Source organism: Saimiri boliviensis, chromosome 6 (genome assembly GCF_048565385.1).
Source record: "Saimiri boliviensis isolate mSaiBol1 chromosome 6, mSaiBol1.pri, whole genome shotgun sequence".
Lineage (NCBI taxonomy): Eukaryota > Metazoa > Chordata > Mammalia > Primates > Cebidae > Saimiri > Saimiri boliviensis.
This window is the reverse complement of record NC_133454.1, coordinates 70470344-70494574: the sequence shown is the minus strand read 5'-3', so window position 1 is coordinate 70494574 and position 24231 is coordinate 70470344. Positions and strand designations below refer to the sequence as shown.

The 24231-nt window shown below is 51.0% G+C and overlaps 1 protein-coding gene across 9 annotated transcripts in view; it reads left to right on the top strand.

Annotated features, from left to right (window-relative positions):
• SLCO2B1 (solute carrier organic anion transporter family member 2B1) overlaps positions 1-18678 on the top strand; it is a 109752-nt gene extending 91074 nt beyond the window's left edge. For 5 of the 9 annotated variants that reach the window (XM_074400918.1, XM_074400919.1, XM_003923473.4 and 2 more), the window contains exons 8-14: positions 477-579; positions 5567-5924; positions 8829-8994; positions 12502-12665; positions 15176-15240; positions 15580-15700; positions 16710-18678. In XM_074400918.1, the coding sequence (XP_074257019.1) occupies positions 477-579; positions 5567-5924; positions 8829-8994; positions 12502-12665; positions 15176-15240; positions 15580-15700; positions 16710-16890 (1158 nt within the window). In that variant the 3' untranslated portion in view covers positions 16891-18678. The other 4 variants (XM_074400917.1, XM_074400916.1, XM_074400920.1 and 1 more) reach the window with 4 other exon arrangements.
• Positions 18679-24231: the final 5553 nt, after the last annotated feature.

Genomic DNA, 24231 nt, shown 5'->3' with positions numbered 1-24231 from the left:
GATTCTGAAGGTTTGAGTGACGGTGATAATGATGATTGTACTGCTGGTCGTGATCATGACAGAGGCAATAATAACAATCCTCATATCGTGATGATAATGTCATGACTAAATTTGTCATTTAGTCTCAGTGATATGGGTCATGTGAGTGAGGGTGATATTTAAGGTGATGGAGTAGAAATGATGACGATTATGGCGGTGATTTTCATGAAAATGTTGGTGGTTATTATGATGTTAATAACGGTCGTGACAACTAACCCATGCGGACACTGGTAATAGTGGTTACAAAGTTTAATGACAAGAATTTTATTCATTCTTTCAAAACCATTTGTGTGGCATTGTAGGCCTCAGTTGCTTCTGATGAGATGACATGGCTCTCATCCTCTCCTTTCCAAGACCTCTCCTCCCCAGCCCACAGCCATCTCTGAGTGGGATCCCTGGCCTCCAATGGACTGTCCTTGGTTTTGTGTCTCCTTTAGGGCAAGGACTCTCCCACTGAGCAGAGGCCTGGAGAGTCCACGAAGAAGCAGGATGGCCCAGTCCAAATTGCACCAAACCTGACTGTGATCCAGTTCATCAAAGGTAAGTCAGCTCAGACCAGGATATGGGGAGCCAGGGCCAGAGCAGCCCTTGATGCTATACGGGATCCAGTCCTTCCTGCCTTTTATGATTCATCTTCTCCGCCTGCAGACCCCTCATGAGCACCATCTACTCCATGTGAGTCTTTGCACATGTGATTCTCTCTGCCTGAACCATCATTTTTTACTGCTGTCAAAACCTTCCCTATGGGCCAGGCATGGCGACTCACACCTGTAATCCCAGCACTCTGGGAGGCCAGATCACTTGAGATCAGGAGTTTGAGACCAGACTGGCCAACATGGTTAAACCCCATTTCTACTAAAAATACAAAAATTAGCCAGGCATGGTGGTGGGCACCTGTAGTCCCAGCTACTTGGGAGGCTGAGGCAGAAGAATCACTTGAACCGGGGAGACAGAGGTTGCAGTGAGCCGAGGTGGTGCCACTGCACTCCAGCCTGGCAGCAGAGTGAGACTCCATCTCAAACAGAACAAAACAAAACAAAACAAACAACAACAAAAACTTTCCCTATCCCTCTAGAACCGGCTCAAAAGCCACTACTTTCTCCACATGTCCAGCTCTCCCACCCAGCAAGGCTATTTCTCTTCCTCTTTGGCTCTCAGAACCCTCAGGGGTTCTTGATCAGTTCAGATCTGAGCCTGTGCTCCTGAAGATCAGGCCCGTGCTGACTCATCTGTGACCCTTCCTCTCCTCCCACCCGCCACTGAACCTGCAAATGGGAGACCATCAGGAAACTGTCAAATTCCCAGGCAGTGTGGCATGGGCGGAGAGAGCTCTGGGCTAAAATCCAGAACTTGGGCTTTTGTCCTTGATCCCACTCTTTTCTGGGCCTCCGTTTCCCCATCTACATAGTGAGGAGTAGACTCAGTGATCTAAGGTCTGTGAGGCCATGATCCCAAGACTATGAACTCAGTCTTTGAGTAACCAGAGTATACATTATGACCAGGCCATTCTTTCTCAAGATTACGATCCCATAAGTATTGATTGGGTGCCAGCCGTGTGCTCAGCTCTTACAGAGCCCTGGAGGGCATGTCAGAGGACTTGGATTTGAGTCCTGTGCCTAACAGTGACCAGTGTGCAACCTTAAAGAAGTTAGTTTCCTTTTCTAAATTGAGTTTCCTCATCTGGAAGATTGGATCAATAATCCTTGCTCTGCCTCTCTCAAGGGCTATTATGAGAATCAAATGAGATGAAGAATGGAAAGCTTCTTTATGCTATTAAAAAAAACTGTACTCATATATAAGGTACAATTATTTCAGTTATTGCTGTTGGTCTATTGTTGTTCTGACCATGCTCTAGGATAGTAAATTGAGGTGCCTATGGTTTAGGAGGGTAATATCCAGAGGGGTTGCTTCATTCCTTACTGAGGATTTCTGCAGCAGGAAGGAATTAAGCTGTTCTTGGGAAGAGATTCCTAAGATTTGATGTTGGGGCAGGACATGGTGGCTCACACCTGTAATCCCAACACTGTGGGAGACCAAGGCAGGAGGACCTCTTGAGCCCAGGAGTTTGAGACCAACCTGGACAACATAGGGAGACCCTGCCTCTTCAAATAAAAAAGCAACAATTAAAGAATAGCGGGGTTGGTGGTGCACGCCTGTGGTCCCAGCTACTGGGGAGGCTGAGGTGGGAGGATTGCTTGAGCCTGGGAGTTCGAGGCTGCAATGAGCTCTGATCTTACCACTGTGCTCCAGTCTGGGTGACTGAGAGAAACCCTTTCTGAAATTTAAAAAAAAAAAAAAAAGACTTGGTATTGGGATATCAGTAATCTAGCCCCCAGTTTTCTTTGCACAGGGCTGGGCCCAGAGGCAGGGGTTGGAACTCCTTAACCTTAGGTCACCCCCAGATGATGCTATTCGGCCCAGCGCTCTGCACTGCTGAATTGCTTATTAATCACTGTTTTGGCTTCTGCCAGGAGGGAAGCTGGGGCCAGTTGCAGGGATTGGAACCTAGAGTGAGTGTTCTAGGCCAGATTTTCTCTGGTGGTTTCAGCTTCTACATGATCCAGAGGGCCCTGTGGCCGGTGAGCAAAGTTGGCTTCTGCTGAGCTCCAGGGGCCAGTCTGACTCTAGGGCCTGGTCTTGACCACCTGGGACCATGGGAAAGGCCAAGGGAGGAGGAAGCATGGTCCTTCAGATGGAGGAGCTGTACGCTCTTGGGGAAAGATAATCCCTGAGCTAGGAAAGGTCCCTGTCAGATGGGGGAGACATAGTCTCTGAGCTGGGGGAAGCCCCTATCAAATGGGAGAGATATAGTATCTCTGATGGAGGATACATAGTCCCTGAATGGAGCGAGACCCTGCCTTGTCTGATGGAAGAGACCTGATGGAGAAGGCCCTTGTCTGATGATGGAGACATAGTCCTTGAACTAGAGGAGGTTCCTGTCTAATGGGGGAGACGTTGCCCTTGAGTTAAGGGAAGCCCCTAACTAACTGGAAGAAGCATAGTCCCTAGACTGAGGGAGAACCCGTCCTATTTGAGAGAGGATGCCTGACCTCTAGCTGGGTGAGGCTCCTGGCTGTGAGGAAGACAGAGTCATTGACCTGAGGGGGGCCCTGGCTTGTCTGCTGGGGGAGACACTGTGCTATGCTAAGGGAATCCCTGTCTCCTGGGAAACATCTGCCTCAGAGCTGGAGATGGGCCCTGGAATTCCCCTGCAGGTAGCCCTATCTAAGAGAAAGGCATAGCCTCTGCCCTCCAGGAATTTTCCATCTATTCTGGAGCCAGGCTGTGGATGCTGAGGAGAGATGGGGGATGGGTATAAAACACACTGCAGTGATCAGTGCAGAAGAATGGGCTGGAAGCACTCCATGAGATGGGGCCCTTTGGAGTCAGGCAGCCAAAGAGGCACAGGAATGGGGGAGGATGGACCTTGTTCTGGGAGTCTGGAGACCCCAGGAAACTCCTGGCCTTACACTGGCCTCTCTGGATGAACTTGGGCGAGTCCCTGCCCATCTCTGGACTCTACCATGCAGTAAGGGCACCTGTACAACCTGGGCCATGCCAGATTGAAATTCATGGCTCAATACAGGGCCTCAGATGCCCTGGCAGAGCAGCTCATGGCAAGAAGGCTAAGCATCTACCTGGGGTCAGGGTGAGCCTTGCAGCTCCTCAGTCAGGCTGGTTGAATGCATAGTAGGCAGAAAGAAACCAGGGACCAGGAGGCAGGCCTGGCATATAAAAGGGGGAATTCCACAGCCCCCACTCACCCTGCCTGAACTGTTTGTCTTTATTTTCTGGCTTCCAAGGAAACAGATCTTAGCCTGGCCCAGGGGGCTAGGGAAGCAGCTGGTTTGGGCATGCTCTGAGGACAGACAGCAATCTTCCCATGACAGATGCCCTGGTCCTGCTGCTGCAGGAACAGAAGGAACCCCTCACCTGGCCCAGAGAACCCCCGTGGCCCCACCAGCCTGGCCTGGGAAGTGTTTTGCTCCTCTTCCTCCATATCTTATCTTTGACTTCAGTCTTGCCTACCGGCAGAAACACATATTAGTGGGAAGAGGATTTCACGTGTCTGAACAGAAAGTGGCCTTGACACTTTCACCTGGGCTGCCCCTACCAATGAGCATTACCTGGCTGCTAGAGCCCAGAGAGGAAAGGACTTACCCACCCTTTCGTGCCCTTCAATTTAGCAGACTTGCAATGGGGGCAACCTGTGAATTAGGCACCATTTTAGGAGCTAGCAGGAGACTGGGGATGTCATTATTGCCAGAACAGTCACTTTTTTTCCTATCTCCAAGCATTTGCTCCTCCTGTGCCCCTACTCAATTCCTTTTCCTCCTCGCTTTACCTCACCAGATCCCCCCATTCTTTAGGCCCTAGCTCTGTCCTACCTCCAGGAAGCCTTCCAGCACCAAGCTTGAGGGAGGTCTTTGATTTGTATCAAATCTCTGGAGGTCTTTGATTCTGCCCCAGACATACTGACAATTTAATCACATATTAGCCCATATGTCCATTCATTACTTTCTTCATTCCACAAATTCATGAATTCAAGTGCCTCCTATGTCCCAGGCTCTGGAGATTCAGCAATGAACACAACAAACAAAACCCCTTGATCTTTTAAAGGCAACTTACATTCTGGTAGGGTGACAATAAAACAGCCAGATGAGTGAAAGGTATAATACATTGGGTAGAGGGCTGTGGAGAAACACAAGCTAGGGATGGGGAGACCAGGGCAGGGGATTGAGGCCTGTGTTGGGGATGCAAGAGAGGATGAAGGCCTGGGTGGCTTGGAAAAAGCTGTAGCAGGACAGGATGAAAAGAACTGGGCTGGACGGGGGAGAGAAATGAATACGTAGAATAGAAAAAATGAAATGACATGGGATGGAATGGATGAAGCAGAATCAAATAGGATGGCATGGACCCAAACTATATAGAATAAAATAGAATTGAATGGGAGAAAAAAAACACATATAGAATAAGATACAGTCTAACTCAATGGAACAGAACGAAACAGAATTTCAAAAATAAACTAGAATAAGGGCCAGGCATCGTGGCTCACATCTGTAATCCCAGCACTTTGGGGGGACAAGTTGGCAAGATCACTTGAGGCCTAGGGTTCAAGATCAGCTTGGCCAACTTGGCAACACCCATCTCTACTAAAAAACAAAAATTAGCCATGCGTGGTGGTGCATGCCTGTAATCCCAGCTACTCAGGAGGCTGAGGCACAAGAATTGCTTGAATCCAGGAGGTGGTGGTTGTAGTGAGCTGAGATTGCACCACTGCGCTCCAGCCTGGGCAACAGAGTGACATTCTGTCTCAAAAGAAAAAAAGAAAGAAAAGAAAAAGAAAAAGGACTAGAATAAATGGAATGGAGTCAAGTGGGATAAAATTGACTGCAATAGAATTAAGAGGAATGGAATTGGTTGGAAGGAATGGAACCACTTGAACCGAGCAGGGCAGGAGGGCAGTCTCCGCTGGACGGCTTGGCTGCCCTACCTGCTCTGACCTCCTCTGCACTCACCCCCACAGTCTTCCCCAAGGTGCTGCTACAGAACCTACGCCACCCCACCTTCCTGCTGGTTGTCCTGTCCCAAGTGTGTTTGTCATCTATGGCTGCGGGCATGGCCACCTTCCTGCCTAAGTTCCTGGAGCGCCAGTTTTTTATCACAGCCTCCTATGCCAACCTGCTCATCGGCTGCCTCTCCTTCCCTTCGATCATCATGGGCATTGTGGTGGGTGGTGTCCTGGTCAAGCGCCTCCACCTGGGCCCCGTGGGCTGCAGTGTCCTGTGCCTGCTGGGGATGCTGCTGTGTCTCTTCTTCAGCCTGCCGCTCTTCTTCATCGGCTGCCCCAGCCACCAGATTGCAGGCATCACCCACCAGCCCGGGTGAGTGTGTGTGTGGACATGGGAAGGCCAGCCTGGGAGGGCGGGACAGGGAGGAAGGGGGCCCTGGGAAGAGGCCAGGCCAGAGGGGCGCTCCCTGCCTCCAATCTTGCCCCCACCACCTCCACTTAACAGCCTTTTAGAGATTCCAGTCAAACAGTGGGGTGCTCCAGAAGGCTCTAGGGAAGGTGTCAGGCACCACTGGAAGGGGCATTCATGGGACTTTAGGGGCAGAAACTCTCAAGCCCGGGGAGGCGTGGAGGCTGAGACAGGGCAGAATCCATAGGAAGGCATCTCCAGAGTGACCAAGCCCTGTGGGTGCAGCAGAGGTGGGGCAGAGGCCTCATTACAGGAGGCAGGACCAGCTTAGCCGGAGGAGCATGCTCTCCGTCCCAGGACAAGAGGGGGTGAGAGGGTGAGCAAGGGGCTGGATGGCCCCTATCTGGGAGGCTGCACTGGGGACTCAGGCAGGGAAAAGATTGGGCTGCAGACCTCTGACATTCTGTGTTTTAGAGCTTGGGAGCTGAAATTCTGTTTCTCCATGGCTCTAAAATTACAGAGTTATTTTTCCACATCTGCGAGGCAGCACCTGCCTCCTCCGCCTTCCGGGGGAAGGCTCTTGACGCCTACCTCTCATTCTCCCTCACTCCTTTACCCTTGGGAGCCTTCTTGGAGAGGAGGTTGGAAGTTACGTTCCTGCTTCTTCTCCAGAATGATTTCATTTTTCCTGGAAACTGCTCCAGGCTTAGGTTGGCCCAAAAACTCAGCTAGACTTTCCCAACTTTCTCTGTCTCCACCTCTCCTTCTTGGCATCTTCTGCCTTCACCCAGGTGCTAGCTTTCCTCACGGGGTGGCAGGGGTTGGTTCCTCCTGCAGCGCTGTCAGGGGCTCAGCTCAGGGCCAGGGAGCACCCAGCCCCTCCCCGTCTGTCCCAGGTCCCACCACGTCCCACCCTCGCTGGCCTCTCCCCCGTCCCCCCTCCCTTCTCCTCCCCATTTCATTCTCTGCCTCTGTTTTCCCAAATAGGGAGGCAACTCCACTCTCTAGACTGGGGCCTCCTGTGTGCAGAGCCCTGTTCTAGGCATGGCAGCGGGGACTTTAGCCACGTCCTCAGGAAGCCCCTGATGTGAGGAGGGAGCCAAGTCCTCAATCAAATGATTTTGAGAGTAAAACGTAAATGGATATTTTACCACAATTTTTAAAACAGTACATGGGAGAAAAAGTCAACTCATCCCATAGGCCCATCTCTCTTTTCTCCCTTTTACACCTTAGCTTTGACATCTCATGTCACCTGTGTTCTCATTGAAACTCTCGCAGTTTATTCACTAAGCTGTGGGTTCTGATTCACTGAGGAGGCCATTTGGGACTGACTGAGCTAGGCAAGAAGAACTCTCCATATCCCTGCACAGCCACAGGTACCAACAGCTGCAAGAAGTGAAGGTCTCCCACACGCTGAGCGTCTTCCCATATTGCATCTCAAACCTCCACAGGATCTCTGTAATGGGTCCTGTTATTAGCCCCATTTCACAGATGAGTACAGTGAGGCTTAGAGGGGTGAAGTCACCCCCACAACTAGAACAGAGTAGAGCCTGGGTCCAGGACTCTTTCCACAGAAGCAATCAGCTCCACGCGGTCAATGAAAACGAGGGGTGGAGGAAGGGCCCCCTAACTCTTACCTGCACAGCCTTCTAGCTGCTGGCAGAGGGTTCTGGGAAGTGCCTCTCCCTTGGCAGAGTCTCCAGCACTGCCTCCCAATGGGCCTTCAGCTCAGACAGTGCCAGCCTTCCCACTCCCACGCCCACCCCGAGGGAGATGTGCCAAGATGTTATCAGACGCACATCAGCACTGTCTGGCAGAGGAGGATGAGGAAAGATTCTGTGGCTGATGATCTTCCTTCCCACTCAGATGGAGCACCCCTCACCCCAGGGAGGGAGAGGAGCTTACTTTGCCCCATGCCCCACTTCCCCACCCCACACCCTGGCTAGAGACCATCTCTAGCTCTTGCTCACCCTCTTTTCCATGAAACTGAGATTTCACTAAGATCCAGTTCGAGCCTCTCCGACCAGCCTGGGCCTCTGCCCTACACCTGCCCCAAGCCCAAGACAGAAACCTCCAGCTTCTGCCTCTGGCCTCCTCCGTAGCCTGGCCACCAGACTCCTGCGTGACCCTAAATGAGGCACAGCCTCTCTGGGCCTCTGTCTTCCTGGCAGGTTTGCTGTGCTCCCCTCTAGCGTGAAGCCAGTTGACACTCTCAGTCCCAGGGGCCACCTCCCTGCCCTCCTCCCAGGGTGACCTCGCTTTCAAACTCAGCCTTCCTCTGACCTCCTGCCCCTGCCCACCTTCACCTTGCCCTGGGCCACCCTGGGGATTTGGGAGCAGACCCTCAGGAGTGAGGCAGGTGGGACTAAAATGTGCCCTAACACAGTGAACAGGGTGGTGGGAGTGAGACTGCAGGATGGCCATGATAGGCAGAGAAACTGAGGCCCCGAGAGGCAGGGCACAGGTGGTCAGGTCTCCTGATCAGGTCCCACACTTACAGCTCTAATTTTCTGAGAAAGGAAGCAATCATTGATTTTCAGGGAAAGGAAGCTCATCGAGGGAAAGATACTCTTCATTTGACACTAACTCCTGGGAGGAATTTATCTTGTATACCCTGAAGAAGGGTCACTGAGGTGCAGAAATGCTTGAAGAAGCTTAAAGACTTGTAGGATCTAGGTGGCCTGTCTCTCTATTTACACACCTTCATTGCAAGGAGCTCATTATTGTACCATCATGGGGCAGCCCTGATGGTAAAAAGCCTCTGTGTGGAGCTAAAATCTCTGGCCATTGCTCTTGGCTAAGGAAGCCCCAGCTAGTGGTCTAAGCAGGGGAAGCCAGGCCAACCCTACAGGCCTTCTCTCCCACCAGTGCCCAGCCTGGGCTGGAACTGTTTCCAGGCTGCATGGAGGCCTGCTCCTGCCAATCGGATGGCTTTAATCCTGTCTGTGACCCCAACGCTCGTGTGGAATACATCACACCTTGCCACGCAGGCTGCTCAAGTCGGGTGGTCCAGGATGCTCTGGACAAAAGCCAGGTGAGTCAGGCCTCTGGTGGCAACCGCTGCCCCTCAGGGCTCTGTCTGCCCTGTCTCTGCGGGCCTGCCATACTCCACCTCAGCATGCTGTCACTTTCTTCTCTCTTCTCTCTTCTGTCTCTCTCTGTTGGCAGGTGTAGAACATTATTCTCTCAATAAGCTTTCATTGGCAGGGCGTGGTGGCCCACATCTGTAATCCCAGCACTTTGGGAGGCCAAGGCAGGTGAATGACTTGAGGTCAGGAGTTCCAGACCAGCCTGACCAATATGGTGAGACCCCATCTCTACTAAAAATAAAAAAAAATTAGCCAGGCCTGGTGGTCCATGCCTGCAATCCCAGCTCATCAGGAGGCTGAAGCAGGAGAACCACTTGAACCTGGGAGATGGAGGTTGCAGTGAGCCGAGATCGTGCCACGGCACTCCAACCTGGGCAACAAAGTGAAACTCCATCTTGAAAAATAAAAATAAAGCTTTCATTGCCAGCCTGGGCCCAGGGCACAGAGGTGATCCATTCTGACTTCCAGATCTCTGTTCCGGGGAGAGGCAAAAGGAAGAACTCCCAGGAATTCCAGACGTGTTGATAGGCCGGACAACTGGTCCCTACAACTACGTACAAAGATGGAAAGACACATCCCACCTGGGCGAGGGTGGGCTCCAGAAGCCTTCATGGAACTAGCGTTTGTGCCAGACCTTCAAGAATGAATGGGGAAACTAGAGCTTGGGACGGAAGGGCTTTCAGGCAAGGGGAATGGCATAAGTGGAGGTCTGGAGGAACACACGTGCACGTGCAAGCAGGCACACACAGTGTTTCTGTTGGAGCAGAAGCATAAGGATTCATGAAGGGAAGGTAGGGCCCAAAGATGGGCCTTGAATGCCAGGCCAAGAGTGGGGACTTTCTGGAGAGCAGTGGGGAGCCATGGATGGGTTTTCAGCAATGGAGTAACAAGGTCAGATCTGTGTTTAATCACACTTGAGGCCATAATGTGGGGCAGGTGAGCAGAGTACAGGATAGGACACAGAAGGCCAGTGAGCATTCATTCAGTCAGTCAGTCAACAAACTTTCACCTGTCTCTTCCTATGTGCCAGGCCCTGTGCTGGGAGCTGATGACTCAGAGCCAGGGGGCCCAGTGGGGAAATGAGGGCAGTGTAATCAGTAGCAGTGCATTCTGAATCTTAGGAAGGCAAAGACCAGCTGGTTCCTCCTCCCCTTTTTCCTCAGTCCCCCAAAGTGACAAACAGGGACAATGTCTGCCTTCTCAGCCCTCCAAGGCTATAGCAAACCTGGGGGACAGGGTGGGAGACGGCAGCATCAGGCTGGTTGTTATGACAACATCTCCCTCTCTCCAGAGTCCTCCCACCTCTCACTCTCCTGCTGGGCATCAGCATCCAAGCCCGAGGCTCCTCCAGGGAGAGACCTGGGCTGCACCAGCTGGTGCAGAAGAACCTGTTGATGGTAGGTAATCCTTCAGAAGCCAGCCAGACATACCTGGGCCTCAGAGCCCTTCCAGAGGCCCTCAGACCTTAGCAGGTGGAGCAGTGAACTCCTGTGGATATGGGTCCCGGTTCAAACCTCTGTTCTGCCTCTAACTGACTGTTACCTTAGGCAAATTATTTAACCAGTGCCTCAGTTTCTTGGTATGTAAAATAGGGGTGATATTATTGATTGCCTACTATGGAGCAGGCGATGTGCTGGACAAATGCTTTACATGGATGAATCCATTAAATAGTAAGAGAAGAGCCACATGACGTTATCCTGAAAGCACACAGCACAATGCCTAGGAAATTTTAAACACTCAGTAATACGCATTCCTATTATGCCCATTGTACAGATGAGAAATGGAGGTCCAGGAAAGGACCAGGCATTGCCCAGAGTCTCAACACCAGGGCTGGGACTAGACAGCAAGGCCCTGGCCTCCCAGCCAGCCCCCTTTTTGGAGCTTCGTGGAGGCTTGGATTTAGGTGCAGTATTTGGAGGAGGGTGTAGCTGAGACCAGGCCAGCACTCAGGAACTGTCATCACACTGGCCTGGAATTATGTCTTGACATGTGTGCCTCCTCGGATTGTGAGCAGCTTGGCTCAGGGATGGGTGGCTCAGCGCCCAGCACAGCTTCTTGGTAACAGCTTATGAGTGCGAGAGCAAATGAGGTAAGATGGGGCTGGTGGAAGACTGCACAGGCGTGTGGCTAAACGCTCTGGGTTCCAGAATGAGGCTCCGAGGCGGCAAAGGGATTGAAGTCATTCATAAGAAAAACTTCCTGCCATAGAATTAGATGAATGTGACTGAAGGGTCAGGAAAAACCCAAGCGAAGTCTCCAGCCTTTGTGTTCATCCTAGCAACCCTCTGCTTCTGAGAAAAGGAGCAGGGGCAGGATGTCTCCCTTCCAGGAAGCTTGCCTTAGCATTTCTCCATTTCTTGTCCCTCCACTCTATCTCCAGCCTGTAGGTGGAGATTCAAGGGCCACTTTTCCTGTGGTGTAAGATGATACGCACTTAGGGGTCATGCACAAGGGTCAGCACAGCCTCATCCTGCACACTGGCTCTGCCGGCTGTTGGAGACCATCTGGTCACCCAAGCCTAAGTGCTCACGTGCTGTCTTTCACCTGCCTTTCTCTGATTCCACCTGCTAAGTAACTTCAAATCCAAACCCTTTTACCTGTCCACCCACAAGCCCACACTCTGTGATGGGCCCCTTGGCCTTCCTCCCCAATCTGGTCCCTCCTCCGTGCACCCCCCAGAACAGACTGTACATCCAGTCTCATCTCTCCCTTGCTTAAAACTCTCCTCAGGCCCCCAGCATCCACCTCGGGGCTTCCCAGCCCTTTTCACGCTGGGAAGTGTCTGCAGCTGCCAGGGCTGGAGGTAAGAGGCGCAGAGGGCTCCAGCTGCCCAGGCCATGGCGTCAGCCACCTCCAGAGCCACCTTCAGACCAATCCTTGCACGCCGGTCTCCCATCTGAAGCCCTGCGTGGCTGGGGCATGAGTCTAGAAGCTCTGATCTATGGGAAAGTAAAGAAACGCTCAGGCTTCATGGCTTGGCCTCGCTTCTATCAGGTGCTTGTGGGCCCTGGCAGTCCAGATCACTTCTCAGAGTCCTTGGCTGGAGGTTTTCCTGGCTACTTAGGGAGATAGTGCAGGTTGGGATCAAACACTCCAGGGGGCCAGCCCAGGGGCATGGCCAGCCTGGGGATGTTTTCTTGCAGTTGGTGTGTAGAGTGTGGAGAATGATGCTCTTCTGGGTCCCTCCCTCTTCTTCTCTACTTTCTGCTTCCTTCTCCCTGCCCGTCGCCTCAGCCCAGGCTCAGCTCGACTTGTGCATAGACAGCCCTTGAGCTGCCTGCTCCTCAAGCTGGCCCTGCTCAGCCAACGAGTCAGGATCTCGGGCTCCAGCCAGCTCCACCCCAGCTGGCTGTGGGTCTTGGGCCTCTTACAAGCCTTCCCCGCTGCAAGCCCTTGGCCAGCTGCCTGCCCTTGGAGGCTTTTGAAGTCTCTCCCCCCTCCTCCCATTCCAGGTTTTCTACACCAACTGCAGCTGCGTGGCGGGGGACAACCCTGTGCTGGCGGGATCCTGCGACTCAACCTGCAGCCACCTGGTGGTGCCCTTCCTGCTGCTGGTCAGCCTGGGCTCGGCCCTGGCCTGTTTGACCCACACACCCTCTTTCCTGCTCATCCTAAGGTGAGGCCGGGGGCAGGGCAGGGGCAGTGGATACCAAGAGGTCCTTAACCACAAGCAGCACATGAAATTCCAAGAGGGATTTCAAGGAAGGAGGCCACTTAGGTGTCCTGGCCCCCATGACATGGCCTTAATTGTGTTCATCCCACAGCAACCCACTGAGGCGAGGTTTTTCTCCCCATCTTGCAGCTAAGAAAACTGAGGCTCAGAGAAGTTCAAGAGCCAGCCTTTGTCACATAGCAAGTGTTGGGTGGAATAGTACTGGTTCCCTGGCCCAGAGCCCAGGCTCCCACTTGCCCAGGGGAGAGGAGGACACACCTAGGGCCCTGTCCTGGCCTCTGGAGGTGGGGGCATCATACCCACAGTGGATGAGCTGCAGGAGGTGCGTCTCGGAAACCAAACTAGGCCAGTCTGGTGCATGACTCTGAATGCTGCTTCAAGGCTAAGAGTGCTTATTAGGTGCCCGCTGTAGACCCAGCCCATGCTGAGCACTGCCTTTTGGGCCAAGATCTTTGCGGCCCTCACCCTAAGGGTGCCTGCTGGCCCTGAAAAATTGCCACTTGAGTTCAAAGTCAGGATCTCCTAAGGTGGGGGCTGGGATAAGAGGACTGAGTAAGAAAAAAGTTTTTCTTTCCTTTTTCGAAATGGAGTTTTGCTCTGTCACCCAGGCTAGAGTGCAATGGCATAATCTTGGCTTATTGCAACCTCCTCCTTCTGGGTTCAAGTGTTTCTCCTGTCGCAGCCTCTCTAATAGCTGGGATCACAGGTACCCACTAACACACCCAGCTAATTGTATTTTTAGTAGAGATGGGGTTTCACCATGTTGGCCAGGCTGGTCTTGAACTCCTGACCTCAGTAATCCACCTACCTCAGCCTCCCAAAGTACTGGGATTACAGGTGTGAGCCACCACGCCTGGCTAGGTAGAACAGTTTTTCTATTTCTGACACTCAATAATCAACACAGAAAACTTCTGCAACCAGAAGTGTGAGGGTAGTGAGGGTATTTTCCCACACACCAAGCATGTGATCAGTTGTGCAGGGGACCCCAACCAGTGTCCTCCAATTCTACTCTGACACGATCTACCTGGAGACAGCGTCAGATCCCATAGGCTAAGCGCTCAGTTCCATGACTGACCTTCCTCTCCCCATGCCAACCACAAGCCCCAGGTTGTTTTCCAGTGCTTCTGACCCACCAGCCATACTCTGGGATTTCCACAGCCCCATCTTTGAGTTTGCTTTATTTGCTAGAGTGGCTCACAGAGCTCAGGAAAACATCTAGTTAATGTTTATCAGTTTATATAAAAGATATTACAAACAATACAGATGAAGTGATGCACAGGGCGAGGTATGGGGGAAGAGCTTTCATGCCTTCCCTGGCTGCACCCTGCAGGAACCTCCACATGTTCAGCTATCTGGAAGCTCTCCAAAGCTTCATTATATAGGCATGATTGATTAAATCACTGGACATTGGCATCACCTTAACCTTCAACCCCTCCCCCTTTCCTGGAGGTTGGGGCTGAAAGTCCCAACCCTCTAATCCTGTCTTGGTTCTTCTGGTGACCAAGCCCCAACCTGAAGCTACCTAGGGGCTGTCCGCCATCAGTCGACACATTAGCAGACAAAAAGACACTTTCTGCTTTGAAGAGTCCAAGAATTTTAGGAGCGTATGCCAGAGACCAAATACATATCTCACAATATCACAGGGACCTCAGAGCAAGATAATTTCCATTTTCCTTCTTCTGGGGTTATTTTATTCACTATCTACTTTCTAGGAAATTAGAAGGGAAATGGAGCCCCTCGCAAATACCAGAAGACGTGTAGCTCTACAACACGAGCTGGTCTGGGAGGGAAAGTAGAGGAATCAGATGCCCAACAGGCAGCCTGGCTAAAAGGAGTTGGGAACACAGGCTCCGGGCTGTGTGGATGCTGGCCCTGACCCCCGTCAGCCATGGGATCCTGGCCAAGTTATTAATCTAAGTGTCAGTCTCCTTATCTGTAAAATGGGGCTAATGTATACCTAGCTCATAGGAGTGATGTGGGGTTGCAGGGCAGAATTACTGAGACTGTAGTAAGCACTCCATAAATGCCGGCCACTGGTGTTATCTGGTAGGAGCCAGAGGATTGCAGGCTGTGGCGTTAGAGTGGTTGGGGATGCTGGGGACGTGTCTGGCTGTCCAAGGTCCAGGTCTTGCCAACTGTAGGAGCAAGGGGATAATTTGATGGGACCAGTGAGTGGAGGAAGAGGAGTGATGTCTGTGACCAGAAACATACAGAGGGCAGCACAGGACCCTGATGGTTAGTGGGTGTATTGTCTTGCACACGGGACCAGGATCCATAGGTTGAAAAGGGCTGGCATAAGGCCCTGAGCCCCCCAGGCTAGATCTTCAGGTGGGAGGGAGGCTGGCGCTGGGTGGTGGGAGAGAAGGGCATGATGAGACCCCTTCAACGTTGATGCATGGCCCTTGGGGGTGGAACCCCTCCAACCTCATGTTGCTCATGTCTCTGCTTGTTAGGGGAGTGAAGAAGGAAGACAAGACTTTGGCCGTGGGCATCCAGTTCATGTTCCTGAGAATTTTGGGTAAAGATCTTGCTTGGGACCATGGTGGTGGTGATGGAATCCAGAGGCCCACTGTGTACCAGGCCTGGGGCACAGGCATAAGTGGAACTCAATCCCTGATCTAAGGGCTCATAAACCCATGGGGTGACAGACCTGGCCCAGCTCTCCTAGAGCAGGGCGTGCAGGCAGAAGCTAGCCAGCCCGTCAGGAAGCCACCTCAGATGCAGGGGTGGGGCAGGCTTGAGGGCCAGAGAGCCAAGAGATCCCAGTAACCCAGAGCCCCTGAGGGGTTGTACATGCCAGGGAGGGGGTAGGGCAGGATGGTTGACCTTCATTGCCCCTGAGCACTGCCTCCCTCAGCCTGGATGCCCAGCCCCGTGATCCATGGCAGTGCCATCGACACCACCTGTGTGCACTGGGCCCTGAGCTGTGGGCATCGAGCTGTCTGTCGCTACTACAATAATGACCTGCTCCGAAACCGGTGAGACCTGGGCTGGCGGCTGTGGGAAGGGTGCTGGAAATACTCTCAGAGTCCCAGGCAGGATACCAGCAGGGAGGGGAGGTTTCATTTGAGTCTACTTGCTAGCTGACATGCACTATTATCTATTCAGTGCTGAGCTCACCAGCCCTTCAGGCTGGACACTGCCTTCCCCTTTTGTAGGTGAGGCGAGCGAGAGTGAAAGCAAGTAGCTCAGGGTCACGCAGCTAATAACTGGCAGAGCTGGGCCTTGACCACAGAGTCTACGCAGGAACGTGGGGAGAAACAGAGGAGGTGCCATGATGTGAGAGGGACTTGGGGTGAAAGGCTGGGGAGAAAGGCCTGTCTAGGACACAGGAGGCCTGTGTTGCAGGCCCAGCTCTGTCTCCCTCATCATGGGACTTATCTTCTCTGGGGCTCAGTCTTCCCACCTGTGCAATGGGGAACTCAAAGGAACTTCCCATCTGTACAATGGGGAACTCTGTACAGAGGTGGCTGGCCTGAGATGGATGTGGAGAGGTCTTGCTAGCAGGGCTGGGGGCAGGAAGCTGGTCACTTCCAGCTCTGAGGGGGTGAGGAGAGCATAGTTCCTGTGGGCTGGGACTGTCCACGGCGGGGACAGGGAGGGGGTGCTTCCTAGAAGAGGAAAAGTCGAACAAGGGTCTTGATAGTTAAACAGGGGAGAAGGAATCCTTTTGTTCTTGTGGCAGGTGGGGCAATGCAAAATTGTACTTGTCAGGCCCCCTGAACCCTTAGACAGGCTCGGAGAGAGGCAGGGCCAGCCCAGGCCACATAGCAGAGTCCAGGACAGGACGGTGAAGATGCCCAGGCCTCTGCTCCCACCCAGGGCTCCTCGGCAGAGCCTCTCCCCCTCCTCCAGGGAAGAGCCCCAGCAGAGGTCACTGTCTCCCTGAGGCCTCAGTGTCTCTGATTTCACAATGAGGGATGGCTGCTGACGTCCATGCCCTGGCCTGGCAGCTCTTGAGTTCAAGGGTCCCCATTCTTTCCCCAGGTTCATCGGCCTCCAGTTCTTCTACAAAATAGGTTCCATGATCTGCTTTGCCTTAGTTTTGGCTGTCCTGAGGCAGCAGACCAAGGAGGCAAGGACCAAGGAGAGCAGATCCATTCCTGGCCTGGAGCAGCAACTGCTAGTGTCAGAGCCGGGGAAGAAGTCGGAGGACTCCCGAGTGTGAGCTGTCCTGCGGCCCCACCTGGCCAAGAGCGGCAGCCACAGCAGTACCTCCTCTGGGCCCTTTGCCAAAGATTGGATGTCAAGAGCTCTATGTTCCATTCTGGCTCCTCCACTAAATTGCTGTGTGACTATGGGCAAGGCACTGATCCTCTCTGAGCCTTTGCTTGCTAGTCTGAACCAAAGAGTTGTTTGGGGTTTGCTGTGTTGGGCATCTTTGAAGCAAGAGGTTCTTCCTCTTTCTTCCCCTAGTCAGCCAGGTCCAGGTTTTCCTGGGTGGAAGGACTGCATACCTTTCCCTGGGGCCTAGGAGAGCGAAGTGGGCCGTAGTAGGCCAGGCTGCCCTCCATGCTGGGCCCTAGCCCAGGTCTACACTCGCCTGGATCACCTTCTTTGAGCCTCAGCCTCAGTGGGAATGGACTTGCCAGCCTTCAGGCTCATCCAGCTGTGACCATCTGTGCGGCTAGGGTACATTCAGGTCTCCTTCCCAACTTCAGCAGCCTTTAAGAAGTGGCCCTTTGGCGCCCCCTGGAGGCAGAGCACTGAGCCGGACTCTGGATAGACCCCCCACAGGGAGGAAGGAGCTGGCCTTAGGCGCAAACACCCAGACTTGGCAGGGTCTTCAGGAGGCCTGTGGTGGGGCCTCAGAAAGCCTTAGCTGAAGCGGGAAGACTCACTCTCCATCTAAGGAAGTTCTAGCCCTTGCCGTCGAAAAGCCACGGTTGAGGTGTGAGGCCCAGCACCTGTCTTAGGGGCCCTGGGTGGGCAAGTCTGGGCCCTGGAGTAGGGAGGGAGACTCAGGCTCACACTTGGGTATTTTCTAATTTCAGAAAAACACACACTCAGTGTGCACTCAGTGATCCCTACACATTGCCAAGATTTCATATATGTGACCAGGGGCCACCAAAGTCTTCTGCGACCTTTGTGAATAGGATTCTAATTTCTCTGTTTCCTCCTGGGTGCCTAGGTCTGTGTCACCTGGGGCTGCATGAATAATGTCTAGTTCTGTGACACTGTTTTTTCGGGGGTGGCACCTGGTTCTCCAGATGCCTGGGCTGGCGTCATGCCCAGGACTATAGTGCTGGGAGCAGTAAAGCTCAGCTCTGTGTAGTAAGTGATGCTATGGCTTGCTTGGATCTGATGTTCCAAACCTTTTCTACATCAGGCCTTGTTTTGTTTTATGGCTAGTCGTATCTGGCCTGGTTATTTCCCTGCGGGGAGGAGAGAGTTCGCTGATCTGCTCCCAGCCCAACCTATTGTCACTATACACCCCACCTGGCTGGGACCTGCTGCTGGGGAGCAGCAGACAGGGAGCCACCAGCAGTGTGGCTTCCTGGCCCTGTGCTGGGGACTGGGGGGAAGCTGGGGTCACATGCAGCTCTTGCCTTCTGAGAAGCTCTCAGTGCTTGGACTTTGAGACTTTCCCATGTGATAAAATAAAAAGGGTAAATTAGTTCCATTTGTAAAAGGGTTACTCTCATACTCCTTATGTACAGAAATCACATGAACAATAAAGGTTCCATAATGCATAAAAAATAAAATAAAAAGGAAAGGTACAGAAGTTCCAATTCCCTTTTTATTTTGCTGGTTGGTATCTGTAAATGTTTAAAAAATATCTGATTCTGTATGTATCAATGTCAAGAATTTCAGTCTCCTACAACAATATGAGGCTTTTAGGATGCTTATATTCCTTCCTCCTCTATGAACACATAGAGCATTTTCCCAGGTTTTACAAGGGAAAAAAAATCCAGAATTATAGATACAACTTATTATTAAATTTGTTTTTGCATAATGTCTCTTCTATTACAAAAATTCTTTCTTTGTAAACTGCATTAGAGGCTTGCAACGACCACATCTTCTCCATTTACTTAGATTTAAGTTTTACTGGACTCATTGCTCACCATTATTGCTTGTATATTACATCTTTTCCTGTCTTTATATTCTGGTCTAATTTCTGTTTGACTGAGTGACTTCTTCTACTAATGATTTCAAAACTGGAATAAGGTCACGAGGATTTCTGAATCCTCACCTGTTCAAATTGTCATTCACATTTTACAGAAGAGAAAACGGACTCAGAATGCGCAAGTGACTTCCCCAGGATCACACAGAAAATAAATGATGGAGTCAAGATTGGATGGAGACCTTGTGGGAACTGAAGGTTTTATAATTTGAGGAGCCCTCTTTAAGAAAAATATACAAAACTGTGACTATAAAATTAGGTACAAAGTACCTATATTTACCTATAATATAATGAGAAAAGAAATCAAAACAGATACATCACACAGTCCCTCAAAAATGCATAATACTTTTATTAACTGGCCTACATTACCTGCAAAACACATTTTCTCCTCTGATGATTAGAAGAGTTTTCCACAGACTTATCTTCTGGCTCTGTACATTTCAAACCTGGTTTCTCCTGTTTCTCCTCTACAGCCCATATACTTCCTGGGCTGGGTGCCATGAAACACATTTGTATCATGAAATGACCTCTGCATATGGCACCTTAATATCACAATGCCAAGTGAGTTGGGCAGTGGGTAGAATTCCTAGAAGCTATTCTTTACACAAAGATGACTAGCAATGATGTATCTATACATAGAGAACCACATAGATATTAATATATCCTCTGTTTCAGAGAACCCCGTAAATATATCCAAATGAACCCAAATCAAATCAGCCCCCCACTCGACTTCCCCTTGGTCAGATCCCAGAAGTGCCCACGGCCACTCCAAAGACTTCATATAAAGGAAAATTGAAACACAAGGGAAGTTGGAATGGAAGGAAAATAATAATCTTGATTGTGTTTAAAGTATCTTACCTTTGCCAATTTTACAAAACTACGACAACATGAACACATTGCTGAGGCCCTCCCTGGATCTGAGGAGAGTTCTGGGTGCTCAAGCTTCATTCACATCACGGTGAGTCCGTCTCTTGGTTGAGTCAAGATCTGAAGGAAGAGATGAGGTCCTTGTGCCTAAAGCCTTCCAAACTGGCCATGGTAAGGAGACTCAGGAGTTACCCAAGAGAGAAATGGGCTGAGAGCCAAGGGGTGGAGCAGATCAGGGCCAGAGGTGTTTCCAGGCCCTGTGGGGGCCCTGGGGAAGTCCTCTCCCCTAATCTAGCTTCTTGTCAATGAAGAGCCACAAGCATTTGCATCAGTGAGCTTACTTTCTTACCCTGTACCATGAAGCTGGGAGAAGACATTAAGTCTCCCTGATAAGATTCTGCTGGTATAAAGTCAGCAGAGGACAGGATTCAGACCAGAACTGACATCCTGATGCCTAGGCCTGAGGTTTCTTTACTTGTAGACCCTGGGAATGTCTGGGATGCTAGATGCTGGGAAGTTCCAGGGCAGGCAGATGACCCATCAGGGCCTGGCATCCAGGAGTCACGTCATGAGTGGCATGCAGATAAGTGAGAGGGAACTCATGGGCATCCTCACCATTGCCTGGAGGTGTTGAATTCTTTCCCCTTCACGTACCTTTGCTTATGCTGTTCCCTCTGACCTTGGTTACTTTCTTCATCCCCACCCCACTGCTTGTCTCTCCATCCCTACTTCATAAAGTCCTACCCGATCTTCCAGGCCCAGCTCAAAGGCCACCAATTCTAGGAAGGTAAGATGGTACAGGCAGTGGGGGGGCAGGTGACAACCACCTCTGAGGATCTGATCAAAGACATAGACTGTCGATTAAACATAAAACACACAGACATACACAAAATTGTGCATCATATTATTTCAGAGGTTGAAGACCATCTGATGCCTGGGTGTAGACCTCCTAAGAATCCCAGATCCCCAATCAAAAGCCCTTAATGGAGTGAAAAGATTAGAGCTGTGGAGAGAGTCAGACTTGGGATCAAATCTTGACTCTGCCACTTACTACAGTGTGACTGTGAACAAATGATTTAACATCTCTGCTCCTCAGTTTCCTGAGGTTGAGCCTGTCTAGCCCCTGTTTCCTAGAAGCTGTGACGACCGGGTAAGGAAATGTACCTGCTCACAGGCACCACACCTGACGGTCAAGATTGTAAGCTCCTTTTCCCTTCTGTCCCTGAAAAACTTAATGCACACATAGAGCATCAGGCTGGGAGGGAGCAGTGATGACAGAGGGGGGAGCACACCTCCTTTCCCTACCCTGGCCACAGCTCCATTGTCCCCTAATCTCTCCTCCACTGTCAGCCAGGGCTCAGCCAGCCCAGCCTTATCTCTCCCCACAGCCAGCCTGGGACAGCTTTTCTCAACTAGATTTACATTTTTATTGATTTTCTTTCTCCCTCCCAGAGCAGTCCCTCCCTTCTGCTTCCCCTTTGGCTATCAAATGGGCTTACCCTGGGAAATAGCAGATCTGGGGCTGGCCAAGAAGTGATGGCTCAAGGTTGGATTCATTCACCATTCCTTCATTCGTTCATTCATTCAATCACTTGAGCAAGCAACATATACTGCCTGTCTGCTCTGTGCCCTCTTCTGGCACTGCTGGGGACACAGCCATGTGTCAGGTACAATCTCTACTCAGGAAACTCTCCATGTAAACAGATAAGCTGACAAACAGTAACAAAAGCATGAGCAGTCGTACAGGAGAGGGAAGAAGAGGAAGCCAAGGACTCTTCCTGGGGCCAACAGGGAAGGCTTCCACGATGCTATATCAGAGCTGGCCTTAGGAATTAGATGGACTTCCTCAAGCGGAGAAGGTGGAAATGGGCAGGAAAAACAACAGGATGAGCAAAGAGAGAGAGAGAGAGAGAGATGGTGACAAGAGCAATGTGGCTAGAGGGCACTGCATGTGTAGGGCAATCAGGAGAGAGAAGAGAACGGAGGCTGGGAAGACCAGCAGGGACCAACTGTGGAGTTCCAGCTGAAGGTTTGGATGCTTTCCAGAGGGCAAGGAGGAACCCCTGAAGCATTGATTGATGGAGTATTCCATTGGCTAGTTACTTTAAGCAGGGAGTGACATGACAAGATTTGTATTTTGAAAAGGCCACTGGTTGCACCAGGGGGGCTTTGAGTGGAAAAGAGAAGCTGAAGGCCAAGCGCTCAGGCAGGGGGTGGGTGCCACAATCAAGAGAAGTAGGAGAGCTGGAGCCAGGTCAGGAGAGGCATCCTAGAAGTGAGACATCTAAGGTGAGTCTGGAAAGACGATTGGGAATGCACCAAGGGGAGAAGTTGGGAAGGGTGTCAAGGCAGAAGAAACTGCACAAAGACTCAGTAAACAGAAAGCTCCTGGCAGGCATGGGATATTCCACTAGTTTAGCAGGGCTGCAGCATGGCCTGAGAGAGAAGACATGGGGAGGGTGAGGCTAAAGAAGTGGGTGACACCCTCAATGCCACTCAGTGCTGTCCATCTCCTAAACCTAGCCCCAGGTGAGAGGAGAGGGAGGCCTCACCTCTGTACAGAAGTGGCTGTACAGGTCTGAGCCCTAGGACAGGGTGCTCCTTCGTCCAAACAAACCTTTTCCTGTTCATTACATTTCACATTTTACACGGTCCCTTTACAGCCAGTCCTCATGGTTTCCTGGTGAAGAAGGCAGGAAAGGGATTATTATTGCCACATTGTAGGTAAAGAAACTGAGTCCCATGAAAGTGCAGAAACTTGCCCAAGGTCACTCAAGAGACCAGGTATCCCCCTCCTAAGACTCCCATGTTGTTGCTAATAAACCTATTTGTCCTTGAGTCACATATACACAATAGATGTAGTAGGAGCTGACTAACGTGGTTGGGATGAAAAAAGGGGGGAGAGAAAGCACATCAGATAAAGAGGCTTCCTTTTTGTGTCCCCATTTCCTCAACCTTCATCCTGCAACTGTGGACATTCCAGCTGGGGAAACAGAACCCAGGTCCCTCTACTTTGGAATTCTATAGACAGGAGGGACAATCCCAGCTCTGCCACTTACCAGGCATGGGAAGTCTATGCACTCATCTGAGCCTTGGTTTTCTCATCTGTAAAAGAGAGAAATAAGCTTCATCTATCAGAAACATTGAAGGGATTTAATGTGAGAAGGTAGCAATATAGTAATCTACTGCTGAGTAACAAATTTCCTGGCTGGCACAGTGGCTCACACCTTTGATCCTAGCCATTTGGGAGGCCGAGGCAAGAAGATCACTTGAGCCCCCGAGGCAACATAGTGAGACCCCATCTCTCCAAAAAATAAAAAAAAAAAAAGAAACTTAGCCAGGTGTGGTAGCACCCACAACTGTAGTCTCAGCTACTTGGGAGGTTTAGGCGGGATGATTTCTTGAGCCCACTGCAGTGAGTGGTGATTGTACCACTGCACTCCAGTCTGGGTAACAGAAAAAGACCCTGCCAAAAACAAACAAACAAACAAAACACACCAAAAAACAAATTTCCCCAAAGTTTAGTAACTTAAAACACAAGTATTTATTATCTCATAGAACTTCTGACCATCAGGAACCCACAGATGAGCTAACCGGAAGTGCCTGGATCTTCATTAGAATTTCTGTAGTCAAGTGGCAGCCAGGGCTGCAGTCATCAGAAGGCTCAACTGGGGTGAGAGGATCCACTTCCAAGTTCATTTGAAGGTTGCGGTTGGGCCTCTGTACTTCGTTGGCAGTTGACCAAAAGCTTTGGTTCCATGGTGTCTTTTATGATCTTATTTTGGAAGCAACATGCCATAATTTTTGCCATATTCTTTTGACCATGTAGACAAGCCCTGGTATAACGTGGGAGGGGAATATAAAAGGGCATGAATACCAGGGGGTATGGATCATGGGGAGCCATTTGGAAGCTGGCTACAACAGCAGCAAGACCAGTGCCTGACACGCAGTAGGTACTTATTCATTAGTCACTGCTATAACTCTTGCAATGACCTATCACGGTCTGGTTCAGAAGACAAGATCTGGACATGATAAGGTGAGAGATCTTTGGCAAAGTGAAATGTAAGTTGAATTAAACAATGCTCAATTACATTAGAAGAGGGTGTGCTGGTCAAGGGCCTGGCAACCAGGGAAGACTTCCTGGCAGAGGTGGAGAGGAGGTAGGAGGGAAATCCAGGGAGAAAACAAGGTGAGTATGGCAGGCGGTATTGGTTGCCTTCCCATGGCAAATGCTCCCTTCTTCATTCCAGTAGCAAGGTGCTCAGCCACAGGGATGATCCAAGCAGCAATGGAAATGCCTTCCCCTTTGCCAGAGAGTGGTCCAAGAGTAGACATGTGACCTTGTTTTCGTCAATGACATGTTTGGAGATAGTCTGCTGAGAAAGCCTCTCTCCTGGATAAGAGAATGATGTAAAAGGAGAATACCCTTTTGCTACCATGCCATTTCTCCCTACTTGGTGAGAGACACTGTATTGAATCTTGAATTATTAAAGCTAGAGAGTATTACATTATAAAACT